At 44.0% G+C, this 22,072-nt stretch overlaps 1 protein-coding gene across 2 annotated transcripts in view; it reads left to right on the top strand.

Moving 5' to 3' along the window:
- The window catches only part of ELP4 (elongator acetyltransferase complex subunit 4), a 232,733-nt gene that overhangs the window by 412 nt on the left and 210,249 nt on the right, over positions 1-22,072 (top strand). For both annotated transcript variants that reach the window (XM_029061294.1, XM_007659227.3), the window contains exon 2: positions 15,214-15,249. In XM_029061294.1, the coding sequence (XP_028917127.1) occupies positions 15,214-15,249 (36 nt within the window). The remainder of the gene's footprint in view (positions 1-15,213; positions 15,250-22,072) is intronic.

The raw sequence follows: 22,072 nt of genomic DNA, 5'->3' as shown, positions 1-22,072 counted from the left end.
GGGGATGAAAACTGTGAGCCTCCCGTGGGACCACCTGAGGACCCTGGATCTCCCCCAGCGCTTAGAACAGTGCTCTGCACATAGCGCTTAATAAATACCAACATTATTATTATTATCCCAGCCCTGCCACTTGTGGGACTCTGGGCAAGTCACTTCCCTGGGCCTCAGTTTCCTCATCTGTAAAATGGGGATGAAAACTGTGAGCCTCCCGTGGGACCACCTGAGGACCCTGGATCTCCCCCAGCGCTTAGAACAGTGCTCTGCACATAGTAAGCGCTTAACAAATACCAACATTATTATTATTATTATCCCAGCTCTGCCACTTGTGGAACTCTGGGCAAGTCACTTCTCTGGGCCTCAGTTCCCTCATCTGGAAAATGGGGATGAAAACTGTGAGCCTCCCGTGGGACCACCTGAGGACCCTGGATCTCCCCCAGCGCTTAGAACAGTGCTCTGCACATAGCGCTTAATAAATACCAACAATATTATTATTATCCCAGCCCTGCCACTTGTGGAACTCTGGGCAAGTCACTTCTCTGGGCCTCAGTTCCCTCATCTGTAAAATGGGGATTAAAACTGTGAGTATCACGTGGGACAACCTGATGACCCTGGATCTCCCCCAGCGTTTAGAACAGTGCTCTGCACAGAGTAAGCGCTTAACAAATACCAACATTATTATTATTATTATCCCAGCTCTGCCACTTGTGGGACTCTGGGCAAGTCACTTCTCTGGGCCTCAGTTTCCTCATCTGTAAAATGGGGATGAAAACTGTGAGCCTCCCGTGGGACAACCTGATGACCCTGTATCTCCCCCAGCGCTTAGCACAGTGCTCTGCACATAGGAAGCGCCTAACAAATATGTTATTACTTCTCTGTGTCTCAGTGACCTCACCTGTAAAATGGGGATTAAGATCGTGAGCCTCCCGTGGGACAACCTGAGGACCCTGGATCTCCCCCAGTGCTTAGAACAGTGCTCTGCACATAGTAAGCGCCTAACAAATTCCAACATTATTATTATCCCAGCTCTGCCGCCTGTGGAACTCTGGGCAAGTCACTTCTCTGGGCCTCAGTTTCCTCATCTGTAAAATGGGGATTAAAACTGTGAGCCTCACGTGGGACAACCTGATGACCCTGCATCTCCCCCAGTGCTCTGCACATAGCGCTTAACAAATACCAACATTATTATTATTATTATCCCAGCTCTGCCACTTGTGGGACTCTGGGCAAGTCACTTCTCTGGGCCTCAGTTCCCTCATCTGTAAAATGGGGATGGAGACTGAGTATCACGTGGGACAACCTGATGACCCTGTATCTCCCGCAGCGCTTAGAACAGTGCTCTGCACAGAGTAAGCCCTTAACAAATAACATTATTATTATTATCCCAGCTCTGCCACTTGTGGGACTGTGGACAAGTCACTTCTCTGGGCCTCAGTTCCCTCATCTGTAAAATGGGGATGGAGACTGTGAGTATCACGTGGGTCAACCTGATGACCCTGTATCTCCCCCAGCACTTAGAACAGTGCTCTGCACATAGTAAGCGCTTAACAAATACCGACAGTATTATTATTATCATCCCCACTCTGCCACTTGGCTGTGGGACTGTGGACAAGTCGCTTCATTTCTCTGTGCCTCAGTTACCTAGTCTGTAAAATGGGGATGAAGACTGTGAGCCTCACCTCGGACAACCTGATTGCCCTGTGTCTGCCCCAGTGCTTAGAACAGTGCTCTGCACGTAATAAGCGCTTAAGAAATAACAACATTATTGTCCGTGCCTTGGGGAAAGAGGGCATCGAGGAGGAGCCAGGGACCAGCTCGTCGGTGTCGTCCTCACCGCTCCCTCCGCCTTTTCCCTCCTTTCCAGACCCCAAGTGTCTGGTACAGGCTGTGGTAATATCCCGGCTGGATTATTGTGTCAGCCTTCTCTCTGATCTCCCTTCCTCCTGTCTCTCCCCGCTCCAGTCTATTCTTCATTCCACTGCCCGGCTCATCTTCCTGCAGAAACGCTCTGGGCATGTCACTCCCCTTCTTAAAAACCTCCAGTGGTTGTCTATCGACCTCCGCACGAAACAGAAACTTCTCACACTAGGCTTCGAGGCTCTCCATCACCTTGCCCCCTCCTACCTCTCCTCCCTTCTCTCTTTCTACCGCCCACCCCGCACGCTCCGCTCCTCCGCCGCCCACCTCCTCACCGTCCCTCGGTCTCGCCTATCCCGCCGTCGACCCCTGGGCCACGTCCTCCCGCGGTCCTGGAACGCCCTCCCTCCTCACCTCCGCCAAACTAACTCTCTTCCCCTCTTCAAACCCCTCCTGAGAGCTCACCTCCTCCAAGAGGCCTTCCCAGGCTGAGCCTCCTCTTTTCCCTCTGCTGCCTCTCTACCCCTCCCTTCACCTCCCCTCAGCTAAGCCCCCTTTCCCCCCCTTTCCCTCTGCTCCTCCCCCTCTCCCTTCCCCTCCCCTCAGCACTGTGCTCATTTGTGTATATTTTTATTACCCTATTTATTTTGTTAATGAGGTGTACATCCCCTTGATTCCATTTATCTTGACTCTCTTGTCTTGTTTTTGTCCATCTGTCTCCCCCGATTAGACTGTGAGCCCGTCGTTGGGCAGCGATGGTCTCTGTTGCCAAATTGTTCATTCCAAGCACTTAGTACAGTGCTCTGCACATAGTAAGCGCTCAATAAATGCTATTGAATGAACGAATGAATGAAAGGATGGAGGAATTCCACCTGCTCGTCCCAGCCCCTCCTTCTCGTTGGTCACCGCCATGAACCGGCGTCGGGGGGCCTCGCCCGTCGCCCGTCAACTTAATAATAATAATAGTTATGGTATTTTTTAAGCACTTACTATATGCAGAGCACTGTTCTAAGCGCTGGGGTAGATACAGGGTAGTGAGATTGTCCCACATAGGGCTCACATTTTTTAATCCCCATTTTTACAGATGAGGTAACTGAGGCTCAGAGAAGTGAAGTGACTTGCCCAAGGTCACACAGCAGACAAGTGGCGGAGTCGGGATTAGAACCCAAGACCTCCGACTCCCAAGCCCGTGCTCTTTCCACTGAGGCACGCTGCTTCTCACTTGGGGGTCCTCTAAGCGCTGGGGTAGATACAGGGTAATCAGGTTGTCCCACGTGAGGCTCACAGGCTTCATCCCCATTTTGCAGATGAGGTCACTGAGGCCCAGAGAAGTGAAGTGACTTGCCCACAGTCACACAGCTGACAAGTGGCAGAGTTGGGATTAGAGACCATCTCTGCCCAATGACGGGCTCAAGGTCTAATCCGGGGCAGACAGCAAAGTGTTAATGAGGTGTATCTAATAATAATGGCATTTGTTAAGCCCTTACTACATGCAAAGCACTGTCCTAAGCGCTTGGAGGGGATACAAGGTGATCAGGTTGTTCCACGTGGGGCTCATAGTTTTCATCCCCGTATTGCAGATGAGGTAACTTGAGGCCCAGAGCAGTGAAGTGACTTGCCCAAAGTCACGCAGCTGCCAAGTGGCAGAGCCGGGATTAGAAAAATAATAATACTGTTGGTATTTGTTAAGCGCTTACTATGTGCAGAGCACTGTTCTAAGCGCTGGGGTAGATCCAGAGTCATCAGGTTGTCCCACGTGAGGCTCACCGTCTTCATCCCCATTTTGCAGATGAGGTCACTGAGGCACAGAGAAGTGAAGTGACTTGCCCACAGTCACACAGCTGACAAGTGGCAGAGAACCCATGACCTCTGGCTCCCATCTCCACGATGCTGTTTATCTTGATGATGGCGTCCGGTTTTGTCTCGCCCCGGGCTGCTTTGCTGTCCGTCTCCCCCGTTTGGACCGTGAGCCCGTCGTTGGGCAGGGACGGTCTCTTATCTGTTGCCGAATTGTCCATTCCGAGCGCTTAGTACAGCGCTCTGCGCCGAGGAAGCGCTCAATAAATACGATTGAGTGAATGAGTGGCCATCTTCCTGCCCAAACGAGGCGTTGATTGAGGCTCGTCAGGATGGGTCACCCTAAAAAGAAAGCAATAATAATAGGGGATCTGTTAAGCGCTTACTATGTTCATTCAATAGTATTTATTGAGCGCTTACTAGGTGCAGAGCACTGTACTAAGCGCTTGGAGTGTACAGTTTAGCAACAGAGACAATCCTTGCCCAACAACGAGCTCACTATGTGTCAAGCACTTGACATCACGAACCCTCAGAGGGGCTAATGCAAATTCAGCACCATTCATTCATTCAATAGTATTTATTGAGCGCTTACTACATGCAGAGCACTGTACTAAGCGTTTGGAATGTACAGTTCGGCAGCAGAGACAGTCCCAAGCTTCAGGGGGGACTAACTCGAGTTATTTTAAATAGTGATCATTGGCACCCAACTGCAGAGGGCCTGACTCAAGTGGGATTGTTATTTTAAATAGTGATCATTCCCACCAAGCTTCAGAGGGACTAAGTCTAAAAGGTAATCATTCGCACCAAGCTTCAGAGGAACCAACTCCGAGTTTTTAGTCAATATTTTAAATAGTCAGCATGCACAGTGTGCAATTTTTTTATATTATGAAGAGATCGTTGGTGTGCCCTCTTCATATAAGACTGCAAGGCACGCGAGATGGAATTTAAAAGCAAGGGAGGATAAAAAAAAAGGGATGGGACAGTCAAGTTAGGATTGATGGGTGAGGTTGAGGAAAATTGCCTCATTCTCCTAAACGTAATTTTATAACGAGAGTTTTGTTCCTACTTATCTCTTTCAGTTGCTCCGTCTAAAAGTAGATGCCTCTATTGGGTTTTCTTTATGAACTATACCTTTAAAGTTTCGTTAACTTTAAAATTACGTATTTAAAGTTTAGTTAACTTAGTGCATCGCAAAAGGGAGAGGACCAGTTACAGAGCATGTGTTCTTACCTTCTTGATATGATGTACATTTTACCTGAAATTTTGACTTTCCCATGGAAGGAAATTTTTAGTGGATTTTTTTCACTAAAATACTTAAATTCCAATATGATTTTTGGCTTCTTCTCTGGAGACGTGTAGTGAAATTACAGAAATTGATCCCAGAACTTCAGAGTGCAGAATAGATGGAATGTACTTCATTTGAACATATACTCTTACAGTTATAGTTGTCCCTTGTGACCCTATTTTGAGTTTTGTTCCTACATTAAATTTGAAAGGTTAGGTGGCCCTCCCTAGTAAGTATTCCTTTTCTTTTTATCTGAATGAAGGTGTATTTCTTTTAATTGTAATGTTGCAATCTATAGTGTAATGTGAAAGAGATGACTGTAGACTGTGACAGCATCTTTAAAGGTTGCCTGTCTGACAACAGCAGTAGGTTTTTGGTATTTCCAGCAATAGCACGAGGTGGGTGGTTTTGCCCCGGGGTCTGTGCACATGCTTTCAAAAGGGGAAATTTCACACATTTTAAAACCAGGTTGGAATGACTGCATTCTGTTTAGACTCTGTCATTTGCCTTCATCACTTAAACACAGACCATTGTCTACAAATCAAGGACATCACATGTCTTAAAGGAATTTTTTTTCCACATCCATTCTGGGGGCGTAATATGTAAATGCAGTTAGGTGATCTATCATTTTGACGACACCAAATGTTTTCCTATATCCCTGACACCCGTACTTGGAAACCTAGTATTGTTCCATAATTCATAGCTATACCTTCCCTGTACTTTTCCAGCATATTTTCAGTGAAATTTTAAATCGGCGTATTTGTGCCGATAAGAGTAATTGGGTGAAACCGTTCCATGACGTATGTATTTGTCTCTCTAAATTTAATCATTATATTCTCAGAAGTATGAAATGCTTTTGTATTAACTTAGTCAAATGTAGAACTACTTTTTCTAAAGAAGTTTGTTTGAGCAAACACCTTTGATGTACTAACTTGAGAAGAACTTCTCTGATAAACTAGAATGCATGTTTATTGTTTAATCATTGCCAAAACAGAGTAATGTAAAGTGAGGTAGGTGCCATTTATTCTCCCTCGTTTAGAAATAAGTTTCCAAAACTTCACCGAGAGATTATGCAGCACATAGGACTTGTATGTGCATGCAAAAGATGACCTACAGGGGTGACATCTTCCAAAAATATATTTTTAAAATTTTACCCTGTGTGTGTGTGTGTTGGGAGGTGGTGGTTTTCTTTTTCTGTTTTTGCTTTTCAATTGTTCTGCTTTTCATCCAACCCTTCCCTTAGCCAGCAAATGATGTAACATCAAAACATTTCATTACAAGGGAAAACCACCCTATTCTGTGTATTAGAGAAGTAATTAACTCCATTTATTCAAGTTAACCCTGTGCAAGTTTTAAGCATTGATAGGATCATAGAATGATCATCTTTTCTAAAGTATCTGATCCAGTGGCTTTGAAAAGGATAAAAACACTTGTCTTATAAATGGTACCGAGATGTTATACATCAAATTTAGAATGTAGCAAGTAATAGAGTATGATGCTGGACTCTCTTTCCAAACTTTAAATTTATTTTGATTTAAAGTCTTTTCAGGATTAATTGCTTTGAGGAGGGGTTTGGGATAATTCAGGGTGCCTAATTGTAACTAAAAGGAGAATTTAATGTATATCCACAATAACTTGAGTAATTTCTGCTGGAAAAAAATCCCATTCAGCCCTTCATAGAGTTGAAATATATTTTGCATGTATGCACCTGTATCTGTAAAAGTGTGGAAAAAAATTGTTATGACTATACTTCAGAAAAATTGTACAATAAAATCTTCAGAATACTATTTTACCTTCTGTTAACTTTTTCTTAAATATGTGATTGAATTATAGTTGTATCAAGTAATTTAGCTTTTCATTAAACTTATTTGAAAATAAAATTTGGTTTACAATTTTGTTCAGTCATAACTTTGGGTGATCTAAAAAGAATGTATGTAAGTGTAGAATATGAGTGGTGTACTTCAAATTATACATTTAGTATGACTCAAAATGCCATAGAAGTAGAATGTTATGATGTCAGTCCCCTATCAGGGACTCTACGCTGACAATATGTCATTCAAGTGATTGCCACCTAAGTATAATCTTTCATTATTCTGTAACTAATAAGTCAATATAATGTATTATCACCGGCACACAATACAGTGAAGTTTGACTGCTCTTTCTTAATGATGTCATTTTAATTCCTAGTAGATTTCAAGCATAGATGCAAAATATATTTGACAAATCACTCTGCCACCCTGAATATTAGTCACCCTGTGGATATACTCACTTCTATTGGGTGGTAAATGTTCCAAATCCCTTTCTCTCAAAGAACTATCTTGGGATGATCCACTAAATCCTTTTAGTGTAGCTTTGGAAGATTTTACTCCAAACCTCAGCCTGAAATAAAGTTCCATTTTGCCAAATTCACCCTTCTAAATCGAATCCCACACACTGTTTTAACCTGCGCTTTCAAAGGTTTCAAGCCAGCTGGACCAACTCTTACTGCTTGAGAAATAAATTCCAGTAGCTGTGAGGTAAACTTGCCCTAACACTGCCCTCCATCCCTCCCTCCCTCTCATACATTCATCCCATCTAGAGCTGCTTCTTTCTTTGGAAAGAAAAAAAACAATATTAGTGCTTCGGCTTTGGCAGGCCCCGTCTCTGGTTTGCATCTTCAGGTCCCCTACATTTGTGGCGACCCCAGGGGCTGGAAGCCAGAGAAGGAACTAGCTGCACCCTCCACGGTGACACAACTTAAGTGGGGCAGAGCTGTGGGGGAATGGGAGAGGAACATGGGAGTTGCAGGGAAACAGGAAGACCATTTTCAAAGCTTTGTTGGCAAGGAAAGGGGAGTTTTAACAAGGGGCGGGCAAGGGTAGGATGGATTTACCTTATTTCTGGCCAGAATTACCCCAAAGTAAAAAGTCTGCCTCACTGCTGCATTACTCTTCAAAGATCTCATTGGCTGTATTGTTTCAGATAGTTAGCTGTAGATAACGACAAACCTTGAGCTTCCGTTCCTGAAGCCCCTACACCTACATTTTCTTCACCAAAGCAAATGGACAAGATTTATACTAATTCATTTTTTAAAAACTATCATTTGAAGGGAAGCGATAAATAGGAGGCAAGGGATAAGTGGAGACTGATATTGAAAACTTCAGGTCTACCCCCTTTTCTAGAGGTAGAGTAGCTAAAGGAGTGATTGAAAGAAATACCCCTTCTCATGATCAAAACAGGTTACTTCATTTCTGGACTGTGCAGATACCTTCTTCGACTATGCCTGTTGCATTGGGATGGTTTCCTTGCTGATTTCCCAGCCTTCAGTGTCTCCCAGTTCATCCTCCACTCAGCTGCCTGGATCATTTTTTTAAAAAAAAAGTACACTTTCATTCATTCAATGGTATTTATTGAGCGCTTACTATGTGCAGAGCACTGTACTAAGCACTTGGAATGTACAATTTGGCAACGGATAGAGACCATCCTTGCCCAGTGTCGGGCTTACAGTCTAATCGGGGGAGAGAGACGGACAAAAGCGAAACAACATAATAATGTTGGTATTTGTTAAGCGCTTACTATGTGCCGAGCACTGTTCTAAGCGCTGGGGTAGATAAAGGTCATCAGGTTGTCCCACGTGAGGTTCACAGTTAATCCCCATTTTCCAGATGAGGTAACTGAGGCACAGAGAAGTTAAGTGACTTGCCCACAGTCACACAGCTGACAAGTGGCAGAGCCGGGATTTGAACTCATGACCTCTGACTCCCAAGCCCGTGGTCTTTCCACTGAGCCACGATAGTCACGATAAGTAGAATCAAGGGGATGTACGCCTCATTAACACAATAAATAGGGTAATAAAAATATGTACAAATGAGCACAGTGCTGAGGGGAAGGGGGCTTAGCAGAGGGGAGTGGAAGGGGGAAAGGGGGAGGGAGCAGAGGGGAAGCAGAGGGCAAAGGGGAAGCTCAGCCTGGGAAGGCCTCTTGGAGGAGGTGAGCTCTCAGTAGGGCTTTGAAGAGGGGAAGAGAGTTTGGCGGAGGTGAGGAGGGAGGGCATTCTAGGACAGCAGGAGGACGTGGCCCAGGGGTCGACGTCGGGACAGGCGAGAACGGGGGACGCGGCAGAGGAGCGGAGCGTGCGGGGTGGGCAGTAGAAAGAGAGAAGGAAGGTGAGGTAGGAGGGGACGAGGTGATGGAGACCCTTGAAGCCCAGAGTGAGAGGGTTTTGTTTCATGAGGAGGTTGATGGGCAACCACTGGAGGGTTTTATGGAGGGAAGTGACATGCCCAGAGCGTTTCTGCAGGAAGATGATCCGGGCAGCGGAATGAAGAACAGACTGGAGTGGGGAGACACAGGAGGAAGGGAGATGAGAGAAGGCTGACAATCCAGCCGGGATATTGCGAGAGCTTGTACCAGCAAGATAGCCGTTTGGATGGAGATGAAAGGGTGGATCTTGGCGCTACTGTAAAGGTGAGAGCGGCAGGCCTTGGTGACGGATTGGATGCGTGGGGTGAATGAGAGAGCTGAGTCAAGGATGACACCAAGGTTGCGGGCTTGAGAGATGGGAAGGGTGGTCGTGCCGTCCACAGTGACAGGGAAGTCAGAAAGAGCCTCAGAAACCCATAGCGGTTGCCCATCCATCTCTAAATCAGAAATCAACTCTCCCGCTCCTACCTATCCTCGCTAACGTACCACAACCCAGCCCATTCATTCTGCTCCACTAATGCCAGTTTACTCGCTGTACCTTGATATCCGTCTCATCGTCGACACTTTGCCCATCTCTTCCTTCTTCATATCTGAAAGACCACCGCTCTCCCCATCTTCAAAGACCAATTAAAATCATATCTCCTCCAAGAGGCCTTCCCTGACTAACCCCTCACTTCTCCATCCTTTTCACCTTCCCTTCTGCATCCCTATGCACTTGGGTCTCTATCCCTTAAGCACTTTATGCTTAGCCCAACATTATCTGTGTACATATCCTTATACTCTGCCATTTCACCTATCTGTAATTTATTTTAATGTCTATCTCCTCTAAATTCTAAGCTCCTTGCGAACAGGGATGATATCTACCAACTCTATGCCGTTCACTCCCAAGGGCTTAGTACAGCTCTGTGCTAAATAAACTCTCAATTATAATAATAATAATGTCAGTACTTGTTAAGCGCTTACTATGTGCAGAGCACTGTTCTAAGCGCTGCGGTAGATACAGGGTAATCAGGTTGTCCCATGTGAGGCTCACAGTCTTAAACCCCATTTTACAGATGAGGGAACTGAGACACAGAGAAGTGAAGTGACTTGCCCACAGTCACACAGCTGACAAGTGGCAGAGCCAGGACTTGAACCCATGACCTCTGACTCCCAAGCCCGAGCTCTTTCCACTAAGCTACGCTGCTTCCCTAATACTCTAATACTGCTTCTCTAATACTAATAATGGGTTGATTGTGCAGGTTGAAACAGGATTCAGAGAGTCCTCGCTGCGCTTTAATCCTAATCTGCTAGCTCTGGAAAGAAACGTAAGAGCAATGCCATTTCTGATACTTTCGGTCTCTGCATTTCCAAGACCTATATTCCTGGCTTTGAAATCTGCAGGAGAAGGAAATAGCAATTCCAAGCAATCCCCATGTTCTTTGTAAACCATAAGGTACCACTCTCACACCTAGAAGTTATAAAATTGCTACTGTCCATATTACATATATATGTGTGTGTGTATACATATATACGTATGTATATGTATATATACACACACACACATATATATGTGTGCAAAATATATACATACTGTCCATTTGCTTTGGTGAAGAAAATCTAAGTGTAGGGACTTCAGGAAGCAGTGGTCCCATTCCACAGCACACAAAGGGGTAGCCTTGGGAAATTATTGGGTAAATTGAGCATCTTATTTTAACAATAACACCCTAATTTCTCTGGATTCAAGTCCTTGCATGCTCAGCTAATATTTAAACTGTTAGATATTTCATAGATACCACTTGTAACCAAAAGACATTTCTGACTTTTTTTAGTTCAAAGATTCATTCACACAGAACTCTAAATTATATGAGAAATATAATTATTGTGCACACTTAGTTTTCGCTTGAACAGAAATTCCTTTCTAACCTCTCAATTCATTTCCCGCTACCTTGAAGAAGGGAAAAAGAAGGCTGAGTACAAGTTCATTCATTCATTCAATAGTATTTATTGAGCGCTTACTATGTGCAGAGCACTGTACTAAGCGCTTGGAATGTACAATTCGGCAACAGATAGAGACAATCCCTGCCCAGTGACGAGCTCACAGTCTAAACGGGGGAGACAGCAAAACAAAACAGAACAAACATCATCAAGATAAATAGAATCATGGAGATAGACAACTCATTAACAAAATAAATAGGGTAATAAATAAATAGAAATAAGCACAGTGCTGAGGGGAGGGGAAGGGGAAGAGCAGAGGGCGGAAGAGGGGGAGAATGGGGAGGGGAGGAGGAGCAGAGGGAAAGGGGCCTCAGTTTGGGAAGGCCACCTGGAGGAGGTGAGCTCTCAGTAGGACCTTGAAGAGAGGAAGAGAGTTAGTTTATATTTCAGCACTTAAATGGAGCAAATTTATATAATCGTGATAGCTCTACTCAATCTAGGAAGATCTTTGACTTTTTTAAAAAAACAAAAAGTGGTGATGGTGTCATGTATTTCTTACATGAATTGAAAAGAACCCACTTGAACCAAAAACTTAAAATATGAATATCTGAAGCTGGCATTTTCAGTTCTGTGAGGGTATTCTATGAAAGCAGCGGACATTAATGGGATCATTTGGGTTCGGGAAATCAATGAATCACAAAGCTAAATTCAGCAATGTTTACCATAATCAATGGCATTTTTTGAGTGTTTGTGTGCAGAGCATTGCATTGAGCTCTTGAGAGCGTACAATACATCAGAATTTGTAGAAACATTCCTTACTCACAGGGAGTATCATAATAACAAAGTATATGAATTCCCCAAAGCCATGCATTTTCTATCCTTAAGTTGAAATGCTTTGCATTTGTGTGAAGTATTTCATTCGCCTGTAAACAAAATTAATTAATGGAATAGATACAAAATAAACTCAAAGCTGATCGATATCTGTTTAAACATCTCATGAGTGTTTGGGTGATTTTTAGCAGAGGGACAAGTGTCAGGTAACTAAAACCGTTACCACAATGTGTATAGCAATGTGAGTGGTAAAGATTTAAATTGAAAATATAAACTGAATTACCCTGTTTCGTAACTTCCTCTTTTTTGGGAAAGATAAGGCTTTGGAGAACTGGGGAAATGTTACAAATTTTCAGATAAATCAAGAACTCGATTAGAATATATTTACTTTTAGAAGGATGATTCTGGTAAACTATGCCAATTTGGTTCACTCTCTACAAGGTATCCTCTCTTTTGCTATGAGTTACTACAGTCGCTGAGGAATTGGGATTAATAGGTTGGTGTGTTAAAGGCATGCAAATGTAATGAAGTCCCTTGCCCCTTCAGTTATAAACATTCAGTGAAATGCATAATTATGAGTTGAAACTTTTAAAAAATATGTATTTTACTAAAGTACCCAAGATAAATTGTCCATTTTAAATCTGAAGAACTCAATATTTCCAAATATGAAATTTTAAAAGATTGATTGATGTCCTTTCATTTGAATTAACAAGTGGTGACCCCTTATCAAAGGCTTAACTAGTCTTCCTGTGGCTAAATCTCTATTCTAAAAAGAAAATGCAGATTTTAGACCATCATTTAGTATCTCCAGTTTCAGAAAAATAATTGCTCTTCAAATGTCAGGTTTTTTTTCAGTAACTTCTAACCTAAAAAGCAAGTGAGAAAGTAAAGCAAGTCAACTAAATCAACTTATAGGTGGCAATTTAAGTTTGTTCATATCAAGTCTTTGCCTATAAATCAAAGAAGCAGCGTGGCCTAGCGGCAAAAAATACGGGCCTGGGAGTCAGAGGACCTGGGTTCCAATCCCAGCTCCTCCACTTGCCTGCTGTGTGAACTTGGGCAAGTTGCTTAACTTCACTGTGCTGCGGTTTCCCCCAACTGTAAAATGGGAATTGAATCCTCTTCCCTGCTACTTAGACTGTGACCCCCAAGCAAGATAGGGACTGTGTCTAACATGATTAACTTGTCTCTACCCCAGCACTTAGAACAGTGCTTGACACATAGTAAGCATTTAATAAATACAATAATAATTATATAAAGGATGAGCAAATTTCAACTGACTCTATTTATTGCCATTGTTCTTGTCTGCCCGTCTCCCCCGATTAGACTGTAAGCCCGTCAAACGGCAGGGACTGTCTCTATCTCTTGCCGACTTATACATTCCAAGCGCGTAGTACAGTGCTGTGCACATAGTAAGCGCTCAATAAATACTATTGAATGAATGAACTGATGGTGTTATAACTAAAATGCTTATTTTGCTTATCATTAGCCAGGGGCAGGGGGTGTGGGGGAGAAATAAACATAATAGATCAAAAAGACCAGCCAAAAACTAAAAGATAAAGTAATGATGTATATTAAGACTTCCCTCAAAACACATTTTAAAAGACAGTGTATAATTTCAACTTGCTTTTGTGGACTTTTTTGTTCCATTTATAGTCCTCATATTCACTTTGTTCTCTAATGTACAGTGATTACTGTCACTGTATACATTTCATTTTATGGTTATATCTTCAGTTTGTGCAACAGATGAAAACTTATTTCAACTGTTACATCTGCGTCGTGTTAAGTGCCATTACAAAAGATCTTGTCAAATTCCTAAAAAGAAATCAAATTGTAAATTCAATCCAAGGGTGAAGCTAGCGCTACATAAAAATGTGTACAAGCGAAAGAACGACATTGGAAATGGATTAAAATTGTGGATAATTTTATTTACGAGTGGTTTCTGTAGAAACTTTATTGGACAGTTGAAAATAATAATCAGAAGTGTATTGCTTTTTTGATACTATAAGATCCTTACTTAAAGAGTGCATATTTTTATTTTGTAATAATTCACATCTCAAAATAATTTGCAGTATTTATGTAGGGAGGGGTTGCAGGAAAGTGCTGTTCCACTGAGGTACAGATTGCAATAGGGAACTGTTTATATTGTTGGCCTATTCACTATGTCTTGAATGGTAGAAAACATATAATAACTGGGAAAAATATATCTTCAAACTTTTCTGATGTATATGGATTAAAGTGATCCTGGTAAAAGTACTGATTTATTTTGACATTTACTGACAGTGAGTGCTGGGACAGATTATTGTTAGCTTAAGTTAAATGTTCACATTTTTAGGGCATTTCTGAGTTTAAAAAAATAAATAAATAAGTGAAAGGAGCCTGGATTGTTCCTCCCAAATTTAAGATTGACTGATCCATATTAGGAGTAGTTGCCAGTCTGTTGTAAATATTGGCAAAGCAGCGTGGCCTAGGGGATAGAACACGGGCCCGAGAGTCAGAGGACCTAGATTCTGATCCTAGCTCTGCCACTTGACTGCTGTGTGACTTTGGGCAAGTCACTTACCAACTCTGTGACTCAGTTGCCTCATCTGTAAAATGGGACATGGACTGTGTCCAACCTGATTAGCTTGTATCTGCTCCAGCGCTCAATACAGTGCTTGGCACATAATAAGTGCTTGACAAATACCCTTAAAAAGCTCTGTCATTTGATAGTATTAATATTATTAAAATTTTATAGTTGGTTCATACTTTAAACCACATAGGATGATTCCTAATGCTGAAAATCCCTAAACATAAAAATTTTGTGTGGTGGGGGAGGTTGGAGAAAGGGAGTATCTGGTCCTCATGCAGTTAGTTCCAAAAATGAAAATAGAAATTACATTCAATTATCTGTCATATTCACCGAGGCTTGCTTAATTTAAATAGATTTAAGCGATTTCTCACCCAATAACCTTTCTTCCTTATGTTGTTATTCCAGTAGATGTTAAGAAAAATGCACATTTAGGTCTTGGCTACTGAGTTAATTTATCAACTAGTGCTAAATATAAAATTATTGGAGTACTTAACTCCAGTTGTGTAGCGCTCTGCATGGTCCCATCAGGAGAGAAAAGAGCATAGTACAGTATATTATGAAAGTAATTGTAATGTGTAGTATGTAATTACATATAATATGTAATTATTTCATAATAGTGCATTGAATAAAGTATCTCCAAGGTAATTAAAATGTTGCTCACAATCACATTTTTAAACGTATTGTATCAGCTGTCCTTGATAAAACTTTACATATAATGCTAGCGATAACGTGAAAAGGAAGACTCATTTTCTCCTTGGTTTTGTTTCATTTTCAGGTGGAGGATTAGCTGTTGGAACGCTGCTCCTGATCGGTAAGTAAGGAATGTATGATTCAGTTATGGAATTCCTCCTCATCCTTTTCTATTTCACATGATTGTTTTGTCACTGAACCTTTTGATATTCAATGTTTTCAAATATCCTAATTGGCAGATTTACTCCTGTCTTTCTACAGAAGTCGTTCAGGTTTGGATCCCAATTTCAACATGTAAAATGATGAAATAGAGAGGAGAGGTTCTTCCCAGACTCCCACAAGGCGTGGCCAACGATCTGCCAGGCGTGCAGCCGGGAGTGACCTCGGTGCACGTGGCCCCGTGGCATTTTGTGCACAAGCCCGGCTTGGTATTGCGGCCTCTTTAGAGGCAGGCCAGCACCGTGGACACGGGCTTTTTCGTGAGGTGGTAATGCTTAGACAGCATCCCGGAGCGTCTGTGGCACAGCCCTGAGTCTGGCACCCGCCGACCTCCCGAGATGCTCAGACAGGAGAGTTGACCCTCGTAGTGTGGGGCAGGGGAAGGTGGCCACGACCAGCCCCGGCGAGAACGCATTAAACTGGAAATGCCATTCTCTTCCTCCTCTTCCACTTCTTTATGTCAGTCAGTCAGTCAGTATTTGTTAAGCGCTTGCCGTGTGCAGAGCACTATACTAAACCCTTGGGAGACTGCAGCGTGACCGAGTTGGTAGACGTGTTCTCTGTCCACAGTGAGCTTACGTTCCAGAGAGGGAGGCAGACATTAATATAAATGAATGGGCATATAATAATAATTATGGTATTTGTTAAGCACTTACTATTTGCCAAGCACCGTTCTAAGCGCTGGGGTAGATACAAGGCAATCAGATTGTCCCATGGAGGCTCACAATCTCAAGCCCCATTTTACAGATGAGGAAACTGAAGCACAGAGAAGTTAAGTGACTTGCCCAAGGTCACACAGCAGACAAGTGGCAAAACCGGGATTAGAACCCACAACCCAAGCCTGTGCTCTTGCCACTAGTCTTCAGGAGGCCCACCCATCACCTCTCCTGCTGGGGCGGTTCCCATTTAGCTGGTCCACCTTATCCGTCGCTGCTACTTGTTAACGGTAGCAGTGATGGGCGACTTGCCAGGTTGGGGGCAGGGTCAGCTCCCCCCGCCGTGGGTGCTGGGGAAGGGGATGGAAGGTGGGGACAAAAACAGGTCTGGCTTGACTTGCAGTCCAGCGAGGGCAATAGGAACTCCATAGGACCCCAAACCAACTCAGGGGTCACCTCCTGCCAGCAGAGGCCAAGGAGCCGAACTGCCCATTTGGCTCCACCTCGCTCCCCAAACTAACTCCTGGGAGTGGCGATAAGCTAGAGTTGACTAATCTTTCCTGCCCAAAAAGCTACAAGAGACCAAGTTAATAGGGACCATCGCCTCATGAAGCGGGGTTCTGTGCATACCAAGTAAGATATATTAAGTACCTCCCAGCCCCACTTCACTTACATACATATCTGTCATTTTTTAATTTATATGAATGTCTGTCTCCCCCGTCTAGATTGGGAGCTCGTCGTGGTCAGGGAATGTGCCCATTTATTGTTGTATTTTACTCTCCCAAGCGCTTAGTACCACGATGTCCACACAGTAAGTGCTCAATAAATACGATCGAATGAAGAAACGATTGGATGAAAGCACCTAGAATACCAGTTGGACCGAGATAGAATCACCATAGTTTAGTGGAAAGAGCACGGGCCTTGTGAGTCAGGAAACTTCATTCATTCATTCAATAGTATTTATTGAGCGCTTACTATGTGCAGAGCACTGTACTAAGCGCTTGGGATGAACAAGTCGGCAACAGATAGAGACAGTCCCTGCCGTTTGACGGGCTTACAGTCTAATCGGGGGAGACGGACAGACAAGAACAATGGCACTAGACAGCGTCAAGGGGAAGAACATCTCGTAAAAACAATGGCAACTAAATAGAATCGAGGCGATGTACAATTCATTAACAAAATAAATAGGGTAACGAAAATATATACAGTTGAGCGGACGAGTACAGTGCTGTGGGGATGGGAAGGGAGAGGTGGAGGAGCAGAGGGAAAAGGGGAAAATGAGGCTTTAGCTGCGGAGAGGTAAAGGGGGGATGGCAGAGGGAGTAGAGGGGGAAGAGGAGCTCAGTCTGGGAACGCCTCTTGGAGGAGGTGATTTTTAAGTGAGGTTTTGAAGAGGGAAAGAGAATCAGTTTGGCGGAGGTGAGGAGGGAGGGCGTTCCGGGACCGCGGGAGGACGTCTAGGCGACGGCGGGATAGGCGAGACCGAGGGACGGCGAGGAGGTGGGCGGCGGAGGAGCGGAGCGTGCGGGGTGGGCGGTAGAAAGAGAGAAGGGAGGAGAGGTAGGAAGGGGCAAGGTGATGGAGAGCCTCGAAGCCTAGAGTGAGGAGTTTTTGTTTGGAGCGGAGGTCGATAGGCAACCACTGGAGTTGTTTAAGAAGGGGAGTGACATGCCCAGATCGTTTCTGCAGGAAGATGAGCCGGGCAGCGGAGTGAAGAATAGACCGGAGCGGGGCGAGAGAGGAGGAAGGGAGGTCAGAAACGTGAGTTCTCATCCTGGTTCCAATGCTTCCTTGCTCCGTGCCCTTGTGGTAGTCATTTAACTTCTCTGTGTCTCAGTTTCCTCTTCTGTAAAGTGGGGATTAAACACCTGTTCTCCCTCTTTAGACCGTGAGCCCCATGTGAGACAGGGAGTCTGTCTTTTCTGAATACACTATATCTACTCCACTGTTTAGCACAGTGCTTGGCACATGGTAAACATTTAACAAATTCCACTTGTTGTTATCATTTTTATTATTATTATTATGGCTAATCATATAGATATTGCTTTGGCTGGCTTACTTGAGACTATATAGGCAAGTTGTACTTCTGCCTGTGTTAGGATCCACAGGGGAATTTGGATTCTCCCTTAACTGAATTCAGGGGTGCTCTGCTGTATACCCACAAACTATAATCCATCCCAGCCATCCTGTGTTTATAAGGAGCAAAAAAAGGTAGAGAGGTAGAAATTCCTGTCCGGGATTCTGTTAATAAATCTAAACGGGCCTTAATTGAGCCGAATCCATAAACAGACAGTATAAGCAGATTTAATTCAGAACACACACTAAGATTTACACCGGGAAAACTCCAAAATAGATCATCGGCCTCCCTCTTCCTCTCCTGCCTTCCTAGCAGCGTAATTAAGGGATAGTCAGCTCTGAAGAGGTTCTCTAACTCATCCGGGGTCAGAAGGAAAAGACAGAAAGGGAGCACAAAACCTTTTACGTTTATCAAGACCATGCAGGGCCTTGCATCTCTCTAGTAAACCACCCCCTACTCCCAAAACCACCACCACCACCGCCACACCAAGAGGTTAGAAGTCAAGCCCCTTTGCTTCCCGGAAAGTTCTCCTTTTATTCCATACAACTCTCTGGCTGACTTTCACCAGAACCCTTAGGTTGAACAAAGACTGACCGTAATTCTGCAGCCCCAACATCCTGTATTGATACATAAGAATTTGGCATGGTTAAAAATCTGGAACCCGGTGTGGCTCAGTTCAACTCAAACTAAACTAGAAATGTGGGCTTGAATTCTGCATAATATCCATCCGGGCCTAATAATAATGATTAGGCGCGTGGCTCAGTGGAAAGAGCATGGGCTTTGGAGTCAGAGGTCACGGGTTCGAATGCCGGCTCTGCCACTTGTCAGCTGTGTGACTGTGGGAGAGTCACTTCACTTCTCTGGGCCTCAGGTACCTCATCTGTAAAATGGGGATTAAGACTGTGAGCCCCACGTGGGACAACCTGATTCCCCTGTGTCTACCCCGGCGCTTAGAACAGTGCTCTGCACATAGTAAGCGCTTAACCAATACCAACATTATTATTATTGTTATTATTATTAATGATGGCATTCGTCAAGTGCTTGCTACGTGCCCGGCACTGTTTTAATCACACTTCTAGAGGGGAAATGGGAAAATGAAAGGCCACTCGTGTAGGGTTCAGCAAACAAGTGGCTCTCCCAGGGTCTACTAGCCCGGTGATTCCTTGGGTCTGAATGCCAGTGCCACAGATACTTAGCTGTCGAAGGGATCCATGATATTCTCTGCTCTCTCTGGGTCTAGCCTCTCCCCTCTTCTGTTTTCACTGTACTCAGCAGCTCAGATCATCTTTCCGAAACATGTTTCAGCATATGTTCCCACTCTTCAGAAACCTCCAGTGGCTATTATGACCTCCGCATCAAGCAGAAATTCCTTTCCACTGACTTCAAGATTCTCCACCAGCTTTCTCCTTAGGTTTCCGGCTTGCCGGATCGCTCTCTTTGTTCCTGGCCGGTGAACTTCCTCGTGGTGCTTTGATAATGATTCGCTTACCTCCATCCTCTTGCTCTCACCCTTCTCCCTGCCCAGAGCTCCCTTTCAAATCCACCAAATCCCAGCTTTTCCCCTCTGCAGAATCTCCTGAAATCGGAAGTCAGAAATCAGAAACACATGCCAATTAATTTCTGCCACCCCAAGTCAGCTCCCCGTTAACATTTACGAATGGGTTGATTTACATACTCCACTTACTTCTTTGTTCATCTTTCCATGGTCATCCCAGCTCTGCCACTTGTCAGCTGTGTGACTGTGGGCAAGTCATTTAACTTCTCTGTGCCTCAGTTACCTCATCTGTAAAATGGGGATTAACTGTGAGCCTCACGTGGGACACCCCAGCGCTTAGAACGGTGCTCTGCACATAGTAAGTGCTTAATAAATACCAATATTATTATTATTATCTTAATACCAGTAATGTTGTTTTTCCTCCTGCTCCCAATATTTGTAAATAATTTGAGACTGTCTCCCCAGTTCTCTTGCTCTCTTGCTGTCACAGTGACATTTATTGAGCACCCACGGAGGGCTTTATACCTCCCCCATTAACAGAGATGACAGAGGTCTGGGGTTTACTACAGGGAAAAAATATCCAATTATGAAGTACAGTAAAAATGTGTGTTCCTCCCTCATTGAATCAGAGTGCTACGTAAGTTACAAAGGCAAAAAAATATATATTTTGCTTCTATTTTTCCCTCCCAGGCGCTAAATAGAATACTCTGCATATAGCAGGTGTTCAGTGAATGCCATTAATTAATTAATGGATCCCCACCTTTATTCTATATTTGTAAGGTACTTACTATGTGCCTAGCACTGTGCTAAGCGCTGGGTAGATACAAGATAATCTGGTCAGGCATAGTTCCTGTCCCACATGGGGCTCACAGTCTAAGTAGGAAGGAGTAGGATTTAGTCTCCATTTTACCAGCGAGAAAACCGAGGCTCAGAGAAGTTAAGTGACTTGCCCAAGATCACACAGCAGACAAGCGAGAAGCCGGGATTCATTCGTTCATGCAGTCGTATTTATTGAGTGCTTACTGTGTGCAGAGCTCTGTACTAAGTGCATGGGAGAATACCATACAACAGCAGACACACATTCCCTGCCCAAGCAAGTTCACAGTAAGCAGATTAGAAGACTTCCAAACCCGAGCTCTTTCCACTAGGCCACGTTACTTACCCTTGGTGAGAAACCCAAAACCGGGAAGGCAATCCACCCCTTTTTGGATCGTCACTTCATGGTTTTTTATAGTCTTTGTTAAGCACTTACTATGTGCCGGGCACTATACTAAAAGCTGGGGAAGATGCAAGTTAATCAGGTTGGACATAATCCATGTTCCTCCCACGCGAGGCTCACGGTGTTGATCCCCGCTTTGCGGATTCATTCAGTAGCATTTATGGAGCACTTACTATGTGCAGAGCACTGTACTAAGCACTTTGAATGTACAATTCGGCAACAGATAGACAATCCCTGCCCATTGACGGGCTTACAGTCTAATCGGGGGAGACAGATGGACGAAAACAAGACAGCATAATCGCGATAAATAGAATGAAGGGGATGTACACCTCATGGGCAAAATAAATAGGGTAATAAAAATATATACAAATGAGCACAGTGCTGGGGGCAGGGAGAGGAGCAGAGGGAAAGGGGGCTTAGCTGAGGGGAGGTGAAGGGGCAAGGGGGAGGAGCATTCATTCATTCAATAGAATTTATTGAGTGCTTACTATGTGCAGAGCACTGTACTAAGCGCTTGGAATGGACAATTCGGCAACACATAGAGACATACTAGAGACCCAGAGAGTAATAATAATAATGATGGCATTTGTTAAGCGCTTACTATGTGTCAAGCAGTGTTCTAAGAGCTGGGAGGGGGGTGGATACAGTGTAATCAGGTTGTCCCACATGGGGCTCACACTAAGCAGCGTGGCTCAGTGGAAAGAGCATGGGCTTTGGAGTCCGAGGTCATGAGTTCAAATCCCAGATCTGCCACTTGTCAGCTGTGTGACTGTGGGCAAGTCACTTAACTTCTCTGTGTCTCAGTTACCTCATCTGTAAAATGGGGATTAAGACTGTGAGCCCCACGTGGGACATCCTGATTCCCCAGTGTCTACCCCAGCGCTTAGAACAGTGCTCGGCACATAGTAAGCGCTTAACAAATACCAACATTATTATTATTATTATTATTTTGCCTCAGTGACCTCATCTGTGAAATGGGGATGAAGACTGTGAGCCCCACGTGGGACAATCTAATTCCCTTGTATCTATCCCAGTGCTTAGAACAGTGCTTGGCACATAGTAAGTGCTTAACAAATACCAACATTATTATTATTATCATTAGAACCCAGGTCCTCTGACTCCCAGGCCTGTGCTCTTTCCACTTTTTGGCGGGGGTTCCATGCAGGGAGTGTCAGACCAGTCAAGGATTCTAATCCCGGCTCCGCCACTTGTCCTCTTTATGACCTTGGGCAAGTCACTTCACTTCTCTGGGCCTCAGTTACCTCATCTGTAGAATGG

The sequence above is a fragment of the Ornithorhynchus anatinus genome, chromosome 3 (assembly GCF_004115215.2).
Source record: "Ornithorhynchus anatinus isolate Pmale09 chromosome 3, mOrnAna1.pri.v4, whole genome shotgun sequence".
Classification (NCBI taxonomy): Eukaryota; Metazoa; Chordata; class Mammalia; order Monotremata; family Ornithorhynchidae; genus Ornithorhynchus; species Ornithorhynchus anatinus.
This window is presented reverse-complemented; position numbering and strand designations above follow the sequence as displayed.